The sequence below is a fragment of the Pan paniscus genome, chromosome 8 (genome assembly GCF_029289425.2).
Source record: "Pan paniscus chromosome 8, NHGRI_mPanPan1-v2.0_pri, whole genome shotgun sequence".
NCBI classification, from domain to species: Eukaryota; Metazoa; Chordata; class Mammalia; order Primates; family Hominidae; genus Pan; species Pan paniscus.
This window is the reverse complement of record NC_073257.2, coordinates 28502240-28515099: the sequence shown is the minus strand read 5'-3', so window position 1 is coordinate 28515099 and position 12860 is coordinate 28502240. Positions and strand designations below refer to the sequence as shown.

The 12860-nt window shown below is 39.6% G+C and overlaps 1 protein-coding gene across 2 annotated transcripts in view; it reads left to right on the top strand.

Annotated features, from left to right (window-relative positions):
- ITGA8 (integrin subunit alpha 8) overlaps positions 1 to 12860 on the top strand; it is a 209391-nt gene that overhangs the window by 58072 nt on the left and 138459 nt on the right. The window contains exons 9-11 of one of the 2 annotated variants that reach the window (XM_003831184.5): positions 4347 to 4390; positions 6213 to 6269; positions 9861 to 9913. In XM_003831184.5, coding sequence (XP_003831232.3) covers positions 4347 to 4390; positions 6213 to 6269; positions 9861 to 9913 — 154 coding nt within the window. Of the gene's footprint in view, positions 1 to 4346; positions 4391 to 6212; positions 6270 to 9848; positions 9914 to 12860 lie in introns of both variants that reach the window. The other variant, XM_063607282.1, reaches the window with a different exon arrangement.

Below are 12860 nucleotides of genomic sequence, written 5' to 3'. Positions count from 1 at the left end.
GAAATGCAAATCAAAACCACAATGAGATACCATCTCACACCAGTTAGAATGGCGATCATTAAAAAGTCAGGAAACAACAGGTGCTGGGGAGGATGTGGAGAAATAGGAATACTTTTACACTGTTGGTGGGACTGTAAACTAGTTCAACCATTGTGGAAGTCAGTGTGGCGATTCCTCAGGGATCTAGAACTAGAAATACCATTTGACCCAGCCATCCCATTACTGGGTATATACCCAAAGGATTATAAATCATGCTGCTATAAAGACACATGCATACGTATGTTTATTGCGGCACTATTCACAATAGCAAAGACTTGGAACTAACCTAAATGTCCAACAATGATAGACTGGATTAAGAAAATGTGGCACATATACACCATGGAATACTATGCAGCCATAAACAATGATGAGTTCATGTCCTTTGTAGGGACATAGATGAAACTGGAAACCATCATTCTCAGCAAACTATTGCAAGGACAAAAAACCAAACACCGCATGTTCTCACTCATAGGTGGGAATTGAACAATGAGAGCACATGGACACAGGAAGGGGAACATCACACACCGGGGACTGTTGTGGGGTGGGGGGAGGGGGGAGGGATAGCATTAGGAGATATACCTAATGTAAATGATGAGTTAATGGGTGCAGCACACCAACATGGCACATGTATCCATATGTAACAAACCTGCACATTGTGCACATGTACCCTAAAACTTAAAGTATAATAATAATGAAATTAAAAAAAAAAAAAGAGTAAATGAAATATGGTCACCTCTAGGAATCATCACAGATCCTTTCATAGTTTCATGTTAAGGTATACAAAGCAGAAAATCATAAAGTTTTGCAGTTCAGGTTGAAGATAATCAGGTTTTTATTTTTTCCTTTGAAGGAACATTTTTCTTTTAGGTACAAACTAATTCATAAAGGACTTGTCCTCTCATTATGTCTTCTTCAAGGTATTAAAAGGCAGTATATTGTAATGCTTAAGAGCCTGGACTCTGGAGCCAGACCTCTTGGGTTTAAACCCTGACCTCACTTCTTACTATCTCTGTGACCTTGGACAAGTTACCAAGCATCTTAGTGCCTCCAAATTTTTTCATTCCTAAAATAAGGATGATGAGCTAATAGTATTGTCTACCTCATAAGATTCTTCTGAGAATTCAGTGAGTTAACTCTGTGTATCCATAAAACAGTGCAAGGCCTGATATCTAAAAAGTGCTGTTGGCTGTTAAAAGAACCATTGAATTAGGAACCAAAGATAGTATTGAGTAACTAGTGCCTTGAAAAAAGGTCAAATCTAGAAATCACTAAAAATTTTACAAAGGAAACTGTAAAACATGTCACATTATTTTTTTTTTAATGTGGCATTAGGAGTATTGTTGGACTAGGTGTGGTGGCTCACACACCTGTAATTCCAGCACTTTGGAAGGCCAAGGTGGGAGAATTGCTTGAGCTCAGGAGTTCTATACCAGCCTGGGCAACATAGTGAGACCTCCTCTCAAAAATACAAAAATTAGCTGGGCATGGTGGCATGCACCTGTCGTCCCAGCTTAAGAGGCTGGGAGGCTGAGGCAGGAGGATCACTTGACCCTGTGAGGTCAAGGTTGAAGTAAGTCATCATTGCACCACTGCACTCTAGCCTTGGGTGACAGACTCAGATCTCGTCAAAAAAAAAAAAAAAAAAAAAAAAAAAAAAAAGAGTCTTGTTGGAAAGCTCTCAAGAATAGCATTCAGTTTTGACCCAAGAAAATAAATAATGATGCACAAGAGTATATTGTAGGGAAAGATGGTAGAAAACAGTAGTGATTTTCCATCAGATCTCAGAAATATCTGAAAAATGGATTGGGTTTTAAGTGTTTTGAGGATATCTAAAATAAAAGGATATTTTGTGTTTTGAGGCTATCTAAAATATCTAAAATAAAATAAAAAGTGTTTTGAGGATATCTAAAATAGTTAAAATAAAATATCTAAAATAAAATATCTGAAAATGGATTGTGTTTTAAGTGTTTTGAGGATATCTAAAATAAAAGCACTATCAAGGAACATCTCAATCAGCTCACCAGACCACTACAAATCCAGGACTGTGCATGTTCATGATTTACTTAATTAGACAACAGGGAATGAGAATTCTATTTTAAAAAAAACAGTGAGAACTTCAATGTCCTCTAGATGATGGGTTCTTAATATGGATCCTCACACTGCTAGGTGGGACATGCATAGGCCTCACTGGATCGGAACCCCTAAAAATTATATACAAGATTTAATTGTGTATAATTTTTCTTGTGAGAGGATCCATAGCTTTCTTCCAATTTTCATACACGTTCATGACTCAAAAAAGGTTAAGAGCCTTTGTTGTCACTTTAGAGTGAGGTGTAGTGAGCTAAAACCCAAGAAAGTAATCTGTCCCTAACCAATTCCAGGAATGTAATTTGATGTGTTGGAAAGAATGTTGACTTTGCTGTCAATTTTTGACTTGTACTACTCACCAACTATGAGTTCAACGGTGATAGAACCTTTCTAAGCTGCAAATGAAGGAAATATTTTTGCTTCTCACTAGTCAGGATGCTACTCAAGTCATGTGCTCCTAGGTCAAGGATCTAAATTTTTCCTGATTATGTTGATTATTAAAAACCTTCTGGCCACGTACAGTGGCTCAGGCCTGTAATCCCAGCACTCTAGGAGGCCGAAGCAGGTGGATGGCTTGAACCCAGGAGTTTGAGACCAGCCTGGGCAACATAGTGAGATCCTGTCTCTACAAAATATACAAAAACTAGCCAGGCACAGTGGCATGTACCTGTGGTCCCAGCTATTCAGGAAGCTGAGGTAGAAGGATGGCTTGAGCCCAGGAGGTTGAGGCTGCAGTGAGCCATGATGATCATGCCACTACACTCCAGGCTGGGCAACAGAATAAGACCCTGTTTTAAAAAAAAAAAAAAAAAAAAAAAAAAGGACCTTCTGAAGATTTCACCTTGAGTTATTGAAAAGGAAAAGTCTCCTATTTTTTCTTCCAACTGAATATTTTTTGTAGTTGAGTGACAGTTCAAACTTGCCTTAGACCCCAAGCAATTAAGCTGTCCTGATCACTTATTAAAAAATTAGGAGCATCTTTACTCAATATTACATTTAATAACTCCTTAGAGTTGTGGTCACATGAGATTGCAGACTTCACAGTTACTGGGTGGGAGACTGATACTTTAAAAACAAAATTCCCGATGTTTGTGGGATGGGAGAAGTTGTGGTTGCCATGTTTCTCAAATGGCCCAATCCTCTAGAATCTGTCCTCATCCACAGGCCTGACCCTGAAATCAGTCAACCCTATTATATCTGATTGTGGTTTGTTTTTAGTGTCAGCAGAACTTAATTTATACCAAATAAAGATTATTGAAAACTAGACAGGGTACTACCAGTTCCTTCAACTTTCCTGGCAGTCTATCCAGATTGCTTAGTTTTTCTGAACCCTGTTTTATGATTCAAGAGCATGCTTCCCCTGCCCTCCTACTGCTGTAGATGAATCATCCACGTTCCTGTCCAAGGCTCCCCTCTCTGCTACGCACCTGATCCCACTCCCTCCCTTGACTCTGAGACGGAACCAGAACTGTAATTTTTATACTAGTACAAAAGATGTCACTATAGTAAAAGCTGGAAGAATCAGAGTAAGAGGTCTAATTTATAAATCACAGGCAGACCCAAGAAGCCAGATTCATGAATTAGAGACCGAAGTACAGAGAGACTCGTAATGAAGACATAAAGTATGACAAAGTATGACTTCTGTTTTTCTGTTTTCTATTATCTGGAGAAGAAACAAAACCTAATGGAACAGTAAACGCAAAGCCCTGGCTTCAAACTTCCAACCCTCTACATCAGCAATCCACAACCTTTTTGGTACCAGGGACCGGTTTCACAGATGTGGGGATGAGGGATGGTTTTGGGATGAAACTGTTTCACCTCAGATCATCAGGCATTAGTTAGATTCTCAAGAGGCGTGCAACCTAGATCCCCTGTGTGCACAGTTCACAATAGGGTTCTCACTCTGATGAGAACGTAATGCCACCTCTGTTCTGACAGGAGGCAGTGCTCAGGCTGTAATGTAAGCAAGGGGAGTGTCTGTAAATACAGATGAAGCTTCCTTCTGGCTCGCCTGAGGCTCACCTCCTACTGTGTGTGTGGCCGGGCTCCCAACAGGCCACAGACAGGTGCTGGTTGATGGCCTGGGGCTTGGGGACCCCTGCTCTATATGATAGCCACTCATTTTACAAGCACTGTCTTTACCACTTTTATTATATGGTGTGTGTGTGTGTGTGTGTGTGTGTGTAATTCCCCTTCTAAATGGCTATTTTCATCCCCAGAATTGGTTGCTGGAATTCCAAGAGGAGCACAGAATTTTGGATATGTGAGTACTGAGAATGCATTACAGGAATAGGGTATTGTCTTGTACAGATGCTCCTTGATGGAATTACATCTGAATAAACCCATCATAAATTGAAAATACTGTCAGTTGAAAACACATTTAACACACCTAATCTACCGAACATCATAGCTTACCTAACCTACCTTAAACATGCTCAGAACACCTACATTAGCCTACACTTAGGCAAAAGCCTATTGTATAATGAAGTGTTCATATCTCAAGTAAGAGCATCATATCGCATATTGCTAGTCTGGGAAAAGATCAAAACTCAAAATTCAAAGTATGATTATTACAGAATGTGTATCACTTTTGAAACATTGTCAGTTGAACCATCATAATTGAAGGACCATCTGTATACGCAAAGAAATGTTTCATTTTATGCAAATTTTAAGTCTTTTAAAACTTCCTTTATGAAGGGGTTCTTCCTCCCAATTCATGCTGCTTGCTTACGGAAAAGGAAGGAAAATAAGTCAGATTAGATTTCTTCTGATCCATGTGCAGGACCAGCTACTTAACTGATGAGACCTAGTGCAAAATGAAAACACAGACCCCTTGTTCATAAATTATTAAAAATTTCAGGACACCAACAGCAGACCATTAAACCAAGGGTGAGACCCATCTAAGCACAGGGTCCTGTGTGACTGCACAAGTCACATACCCACAACGCTGGTCCTACCTGTGGGTATAATCCGGGAATAATTGTGGAGGATGCCATGGTTATGATCAGCAACTTAATACGCCTCATACAATAGAAATAAAAGCAATTGTTATTTCAGTTATTTTAATTAATTGCATTATTTTATTATAAATTTAACTAATTGTAAATTTATTATTTGTTTCCATGACTGCTATAACATAGAATCACAAACTGCCTGGCTTCAAACAACATAAATTTATTTGCTCACAGTTCTGGCAGCCAGAAGTCTGACATCAAATTGTGGGCAGGACAATATTCTCACCAGAGCATCTATGATAGGAGGGTTCTCTGTGCTCCCTTCCAGCCTCTGATGGTCCCTGGCATTCCTTGGCCTGTGGCAACATCCCACCAGTCTCTGCTTCCATCCTCATGTGGCCTTCTGCCCTCTCTGTCTACATGTGTCTTCTCCTCTTTTGATAAGGACATCAGTCATTGGATTTAGAGCTTACCCGGATGGTTTCATCTTGAGATCCTTAACTAATTTCATCTGCAAAGATCCTATTTCCAAATAAAGTCTTATTCTGATGCTCTGGGTAGATATGAAATTTTGGGGTGCTACTATTCAAACCCATTATTATGAAATTAGGAAAAGCAAATAAATAGATCTTCTGAAAGAAAAACATTTTAAATAAAGTTCGTCTTTTACAAAAGTATCTAGAAAGCATCACGGTTGGCTAAGTAGAATTAAAAGGAATATTTTTGCCATGTGGATAGCATTTTAAGATCTAATTTTTCTTGCAAAGAACCATAATGATCAATTTATCACAGAATAAGAACAGAAATGGATTTAGACAAAAATCCTGACTAAATCAACTAATCATCAAGTTAATTGCTCTCAGTATTCTTGAATTCAACTTTTATTTCTCCAGTTGAGATTAATAAGCATGCGTTTTTTCTGAAAGCATCCCAGACTTAACCATAAACAAAAACTTCAATTGGCTCTTTTTTTAAAATAAGATCATTCCGTGGGCTTTCATTTTTGTTTTACATTTAGCTAACCATTTATCACACTTTACAAAAAATTTTAAATGATTCAAGTTGTAGTTTTTAAAAAAGGCTCCAATTCTACGGCAAATGGTGTAACCTGTTTAATTTCTGTGATTTCAGGTTTCCATCATTAACTCTACGGATATGACGTTTATTCAGAATTTCACTGGAGAACAGGTAGAGACATTTTAATATCAAATAAATAAAATCACTCTGGGTTACCAGTAGACTATAATATTCATATGAGTTATTCATCCATTCGACAAATATTTAATGAGCAGCTACTATGTACTGGAAACTGTCCTAGGCACCGGGGATGCAATCATGCATCAGACAGACAGATCCCACCCAGCTCTCAGGCAGCAGTGAGGCGGCAGGGGAGGGCGAGGAAGGGACAGTTTATTAACAAGCAAATAAATGTCCATGATAATTTCAGATTGTGAACCATGATTTAAAGAAAATAAAGCTGAGTGATATAAGACAGGAGGGAGGTAGCAAGGAAGCCTTTGGATGGGGTGATCAGGAGGCCTCTGAGATGCCAATGTCTGGGCTGAGATGTGAATGACAAGACAGAGCCAACTATACCATCTTATCCAGAACCTTCCAGGCAAGGGAAGGCTAACACGAAGGCTTTCAAACAAGAACCAGCCAGACATGTGTGAAGAGCAGAGTGAAGGCCACAGTCTCTGTAAGCGAGGGAGATGTAGGAGCTGAGGACGGAGGGGACGGGGGCTACTCTGGGAGACTGGTGGGGGAGGTGGGTGGTGTTTGGGATTAAGATTTTTTTTCTAAGAACAATGGGAAGTGGTTTTGTATTAACATGAATCTTTCAATAGTCTATAAAGGCCTGAAGGTTTTGATGTAAGATATGGGAAGAAGGTCACTGTAAAAAGGGCCTGGACTTCTGCAGCTGACAGATTAGACTTCCAGTTCCCACTGCACCGCTCATGAACTGTGTGAGACCACAGGAAAATCATCTGACCTCTTTGAGCCACTTGGCAAAATAAGAATAAAATGTTTATCTTCCAAGCTCCTTTTAAGAATGAAATAAATCAAGGATTGTAGATTACTTAGAAGATTCCCTGGCACATAACAACTCCTCAAGAAATGTTAATTCCTTTCCATCCCATTTCCTGTCTCCTGCCTTTTGATCAAACAAAAGCCACTAAATTCCCATGTGCCATTAAATCTTCTATAATTTGAGATGCATGCGAATATGTGTGCTTATGATGATCATAAACTATTGCATCTCTATTTCAGTAAGATATAGATTCAGGCCTCCATGTTTGAATGCAGGACAAATTTAAAATAAATGAATTTCTTGTGTTTGTAACTTATATGTGACTATTTACAAACAGAACTACACACTTAATTTTAAACTAAATATGAACAAAGCTGTGGAAGTAATACATTTAAAACTAACCATGTTAATTTAATTTGAAGAGGAGAGAAAAATCAATTGCCTGGAGAAACAAATTCCATTCACAACTGGCTTCCTTTAGATGGAAGCACCAACTCAGTATTTAAAGAAATGTGGCTCATACCTGTAATCCCAGGAGTTTGGAAGGCCAAGGCAGGAGGATCACTTGAGGCCAGGAGCTCATGACCAGCCTGGGCAACACAGTGAGACCACTGTCTCTGTTAAAAAAAAAAAAAAAATGAAAGAAAAGAAAAAGAAACCAGCAGGTTTTAAAATAAACACAAAATGATTTCGACATCTTTTTGCTGTAATTTGGGGCTTTAGTCTATTACTCTGAAATTTTCAGCGAAGCATTTTATATCTCCTGATATTCTTTTGGAAGGTTTGGAGAAATAAGACTGAGATGAGCAGGAAGTTGAATAGATATTGAACTGTTTCAAACAACTATTCCTAAGTGGTGGTAATTAATAAGTGAATGAGAATCTAGCAATGCTTCTCCTTTGCTCAGATCTATTTACATTTCATCATTAGAAACTTTTTAAACATTGCTAAATTTAGTCTTTCTATAACTTCCTCTCCTCAATGCCACCTAGTTCTGTAATCCTGAACCTCAGAAGGTGATAAATGATGAAGTTTCATAAATGATGACATTCCTCTGAGCAAAGGCCACACACCACCACACCAAGAGAAAGAATTTCACTGTCTATGTTTGGAACAGAGAAAAGACGTGTGAGAATTGAGTTGTTACATGCCACTTGTTAACTCATGTATTCATTTTCTCTGCAAAGAGCATTTGGCACCTGGCACCTACTTTGGTCCAGACGCTGCTCAGGAAGTTCAGATAGAACAGCAAACAAAACAGACCAAAGTCTCTGCCTCCTGGGGCATGTGCTTTCTAAGGGATTGCATGTTCATTAAATGAGGACACGATGGACGCTACGTCACCTCAAACATTGCATGGCACACTATGGAAGCAAATTGGCAAGCTGAAACTATGGGTCAAATCTGATGAGAGCATAAATCCTGAAAAGATTATAAATCCAAAAACATAGGTTTAAAAAGAAAAACTGCAGCGATAAAATGGGGAGAGGCCAGGTGCGGTGGCTCACACCTGTAATCCCAGCACTTTGGGAGGCCGAGTGGGTGGATCACCTGAGGTCAGGAATTCAAGACCAGCCTGGACAACATGGTGAAACCTCGTCTCTACTAAAAATAGAAAAATTAGCTGGGCATGGTGGCAGGCACCTGTAATCCCAGTTACTCAGGAGACTGAGGCAGGAGAATTGCCTGAATCCAGGAGGTGGAGGTTGCAGTGAGCCAAGATCACACCACTGCACTCCAGCCTGGGCAACAGAGCGAGACTTCATCTCAAAAAAAAAAAAAAAAAAATTAAAAAAAAAAAGTGGGGAGACTATGGTACACTATGTACACTCATGGAAAAGATTTAGGAGCTTTTGTTGACTATGAGCATGATACAAATTGATGCTGAGATGTGGGTTCCCCCGACATGAAAACTTTTTATGCTTCCTCTGAAGCAGGAAGCGTAAATCTTACCTAACTCCTCTCTTGTCATCAGCGCACTCACAAGTGTCATCTGTGTTTTGGTACCACATATCATATCTCTAACACAGAGAGGTGGGATGGTGAGCCATGTGAAAATATTTTCTTTTGAGACAGGGTCTCTCTCTGTCACCCAGGCTGGAGTGCAGTTGTGTAATCTCAGATCACTGCAGCCTTGACCTCCCCAGGCTCAGGCGATCCTCCCACCTCAGCCCCCCAGTTAGCTGGGACTACACGTGCCACCACGCCCTGCTAATTCTGTTTTATTTTTTGTAGAGATGTGGTCTCACCATATTGCCAGGGTTGGTGTTGAACCCCTGGACTCAAGTGACCCTCTTGCCTGGGCCTCCCAGAATGCTGGGATTATAGACATAAGCCACCACACCCAGCCTGAAAATGTTTTCATACAACATCATATGGAATTGGAATTAGATTCCTTCTGTGAGATTCAAGATTGCAGAACTTGGTGGGATTAAGTGCTACAAGTTATGGAAGAGCCAGATTTAGCAGTGAACATTCCGATAGCTGTGTCCACAAATTGAATGGGCTGATTGTTGAACATCCCCAGAGGATGTCCAAGCAGATGTCAGGGTTATTATGGGGAAAATTACTCACTGGGTCAGGGGTTAGACTAAATGAGGCAAAAGGACCCTGGCCACTTCTAAGAATCTATGAATTTCAATGCAAAAATGTACCACAATGAGATGAATCTTTCAGGAATAATAGAGACATGACTACAAAAATGACTTTTTGGACATAAAATGTCATCTCCTGAGTTTCCTTTGCAGATGGCATCTTATTTTGGATATACCGTTGTCGTATCAGATGTTAACAGTGATGGGTAAGTTTATAGACCTCTCTCGTATACAATATATTACATTCATCCATAAAGATGTTATATTTTCCCTTCACAAAATACATCCTTCCTTACTGCCTCAACAAGATAGAGGCTCTCTTGTTCTCAACTTCTTTGGTTCAAGACAAGAAGATGCATCTATTAAATAATTCTCTGTCATCTGATTTTGTCCTTAAGGAGGTTTTCCAAATCTGCTGCTTCTAGAAGAGGACTATTTTATTTCATTTTATTTTTAATTTTATGAAGTCTTCAGCCATTCAAAATTCATAGCCATTGAGAACATTCATCTATCTCTCTTCACTCCTAGAATTTTCCCCTAGCATGTGATATTCACAAAACATTTGCACAGAAATGGATTTTTAAGTTGCTTTAAAAGTGTAACAGCCATGGAGAAGATGAAATTGTTATTTTTCAGATTACAGTAGTAAATTACAGTTGAACATGGACCAAACAGCATGGTGAATTTTGGTTGTGCTTAACTCATTACTTCAAAAATAAATTATGATTAAACACTTCTTTGATTCACTAAAAGGACCTGACAGGTAAATTAATGAATCATTAAATTAAAAACCATTAGATTGAGATGTATCGATTATCCACCCAAAAATATTATTGGATCACACACCACGTTCCAGGCTTTGTTCTTGGTGCCCAGAATACACAGGTGAATAAGACAGATGTGGTCTCTCAGGGATCTCTCATTTTCACAGAAAGCAAATATCTAAAGAATACTTACTTTGTTCTAGGCAACAGGCTAAGCACTTTAGCTATACTTTTGCTAGATATTTTATGTGACCTTTATATAGCTGTCAATGGACTTTGTGTTAATTGTATCATGGCATTTGACTGGAGATAAATTTCATACCTTTTGTACCTGTTGGGAAATATCTTTCTATTATTCTTTCATTGAACATAAACTTCTCGAACATCTACTGTGCACTAACAGGCACTGTTCTAGGTGCAGAGAAATCCATAACTTCATGAAGATTATACTAGAGTTAGGAAGGTTGGTGCTACAGACAAAAATTAAATGAGTAAAGAGTATGTTAGATGGTTATAAGTACTGTGGAGACAACGAAAACAAAAGGACCAAAAGCAACCAAGTAGATGAATACGTAAACAAACTCCGGTACATCCTGATAATTCAGTTTTATTCAGTGCTAAAAAAGAAATGAGCTATCAGGCCATGAAAACACACAGAGGGGCCGGGTGTGGTAGCTCACGCCTGTAATCCCAGCACTTTGGGAGGCTGAGGCGGGTGGATCACATGAGGTCAGGAGGTCGAGGCCAGCCTGACCAATGTGGTGAAACCATGTCTCTACTAAAAATACAAAAAATTAGCCGGGCATGGTGGTGGGTGCCTGTAATCCCAGCTACTTGAGAGGCTGAGGCAGGATAATCCCTTGAACCCAGGAGGCAGAGGTTGCAGTGAGCCGTGATTGCACCATTGCACTCCAGCCTGGGCAACAGAGCAAGACTCTGTCTCAAACAAGAAAAAAAAAAAAAAAGAAAGAAAGAAAGAAAAGAAAAAACACACAAAGGAACTTTAACTGCATATTGCTAAGTGAAAGATGCCAGTCTGAAAGATCTACATGCTACATGATTCTAATTCTATGACATTCTGGAAGAGGCACCACTATGGCATCAGGAACAAGGCAGTGTTTCCCAGGGGTTCTGATGGAGGGAGTTATGAACAGGTGAAGAACAGGATTTTTAGGGCAGTGAAATGACTCTGTATGATACAGTAATTGTGGTTATATGTCCTTATATATTTGTTAAAACCCATAGAAGGTTTTGATACCAAGTGTGAATTCAATGTAAACCATGGCCTTTGGTTGATAATGATGTATGAATGTAGGTTTATTGATTGGCATGAATGTGCCCCTCTGATGTGATGGTGTGGGAGGTTGCAAGTTAGGGAGAGGGTAATGGGAGAACTCTGTACTTTCTGCTCAAATTTGCTTTGAATCTAAACAATCTAAAACTGCTCTAAAAAATAAAGTCTATTAATTAAACTTGTTAAAATAGAGAGGAGAGATAGGGAGTATTTGAAGGGATACAATCCCCAACTGGGTAGATCATGAAGGTCTCCGGGTTAAGATTCCAGCTAAGGAAACACCTAAGGGAGGTGAGGACCAGCCATGGTGATCTAAGAGGGAGGAAGGAAGAAGTGTTCCCTGTGGAAGAGCAAAAGGTACGGATTCCCTGAGGTGGGAGCTCCAGGCATATTCAAGAACCAGCGGAGAGCTGTGGAGCGTGAACCCTGGGGAGCTGCATCATGAAGGTGTGCAGGTCACTGCATTTACTCCAAACTGCCACACACAGTGCAACACAAACCCTGCCATGGACTAGAACAAGTCCGTTTCCAAGAAGGCTACAATGTCCTGTGAGCCATGGGGATTCCAGGTGAGCAGTACCAGCTCAGGCTTCGCTGTTATCAGCTGTGCTCTGTCTACCAGCTCTAGATGGTCAAAGAGGCTTCTGGAACCCTACTACCATGCACCAGGGGAGGCAGGACAGTGACTTGGAGGGCAGTGAAATGACCCTGTATGAGCAATAGCAGTGGAGGGAGATTGCAGTGCTTGCTCTCTGCATGTATTTCGAAGTTATAGTTGAATGTCAATCTTATCCTGAAAGCAGTTAATTTAAAAATAAATTGCCTTCATCTTCAGTTATCTAAGTTGTAAAAATAAAGTAGCTATTAGGACGGTCATTCAAGATTTCCAACTTAGGTGGACTGTAATTGTCATCAAAGCCTTTTAGTCATTTGGAAAGAAAATAGCTAAATAACTTGAAGGCCAGACATAGCATGCCGTCCAGTTTTCATAATGCTTACAAAAACAAGGTTTCTTAAAAAGCTCCAAAATCTCAACATCAGGAAAAAAAAAAAAATCCCACTGTGGCCTTTCAGATATGCACAGACACATTTCTC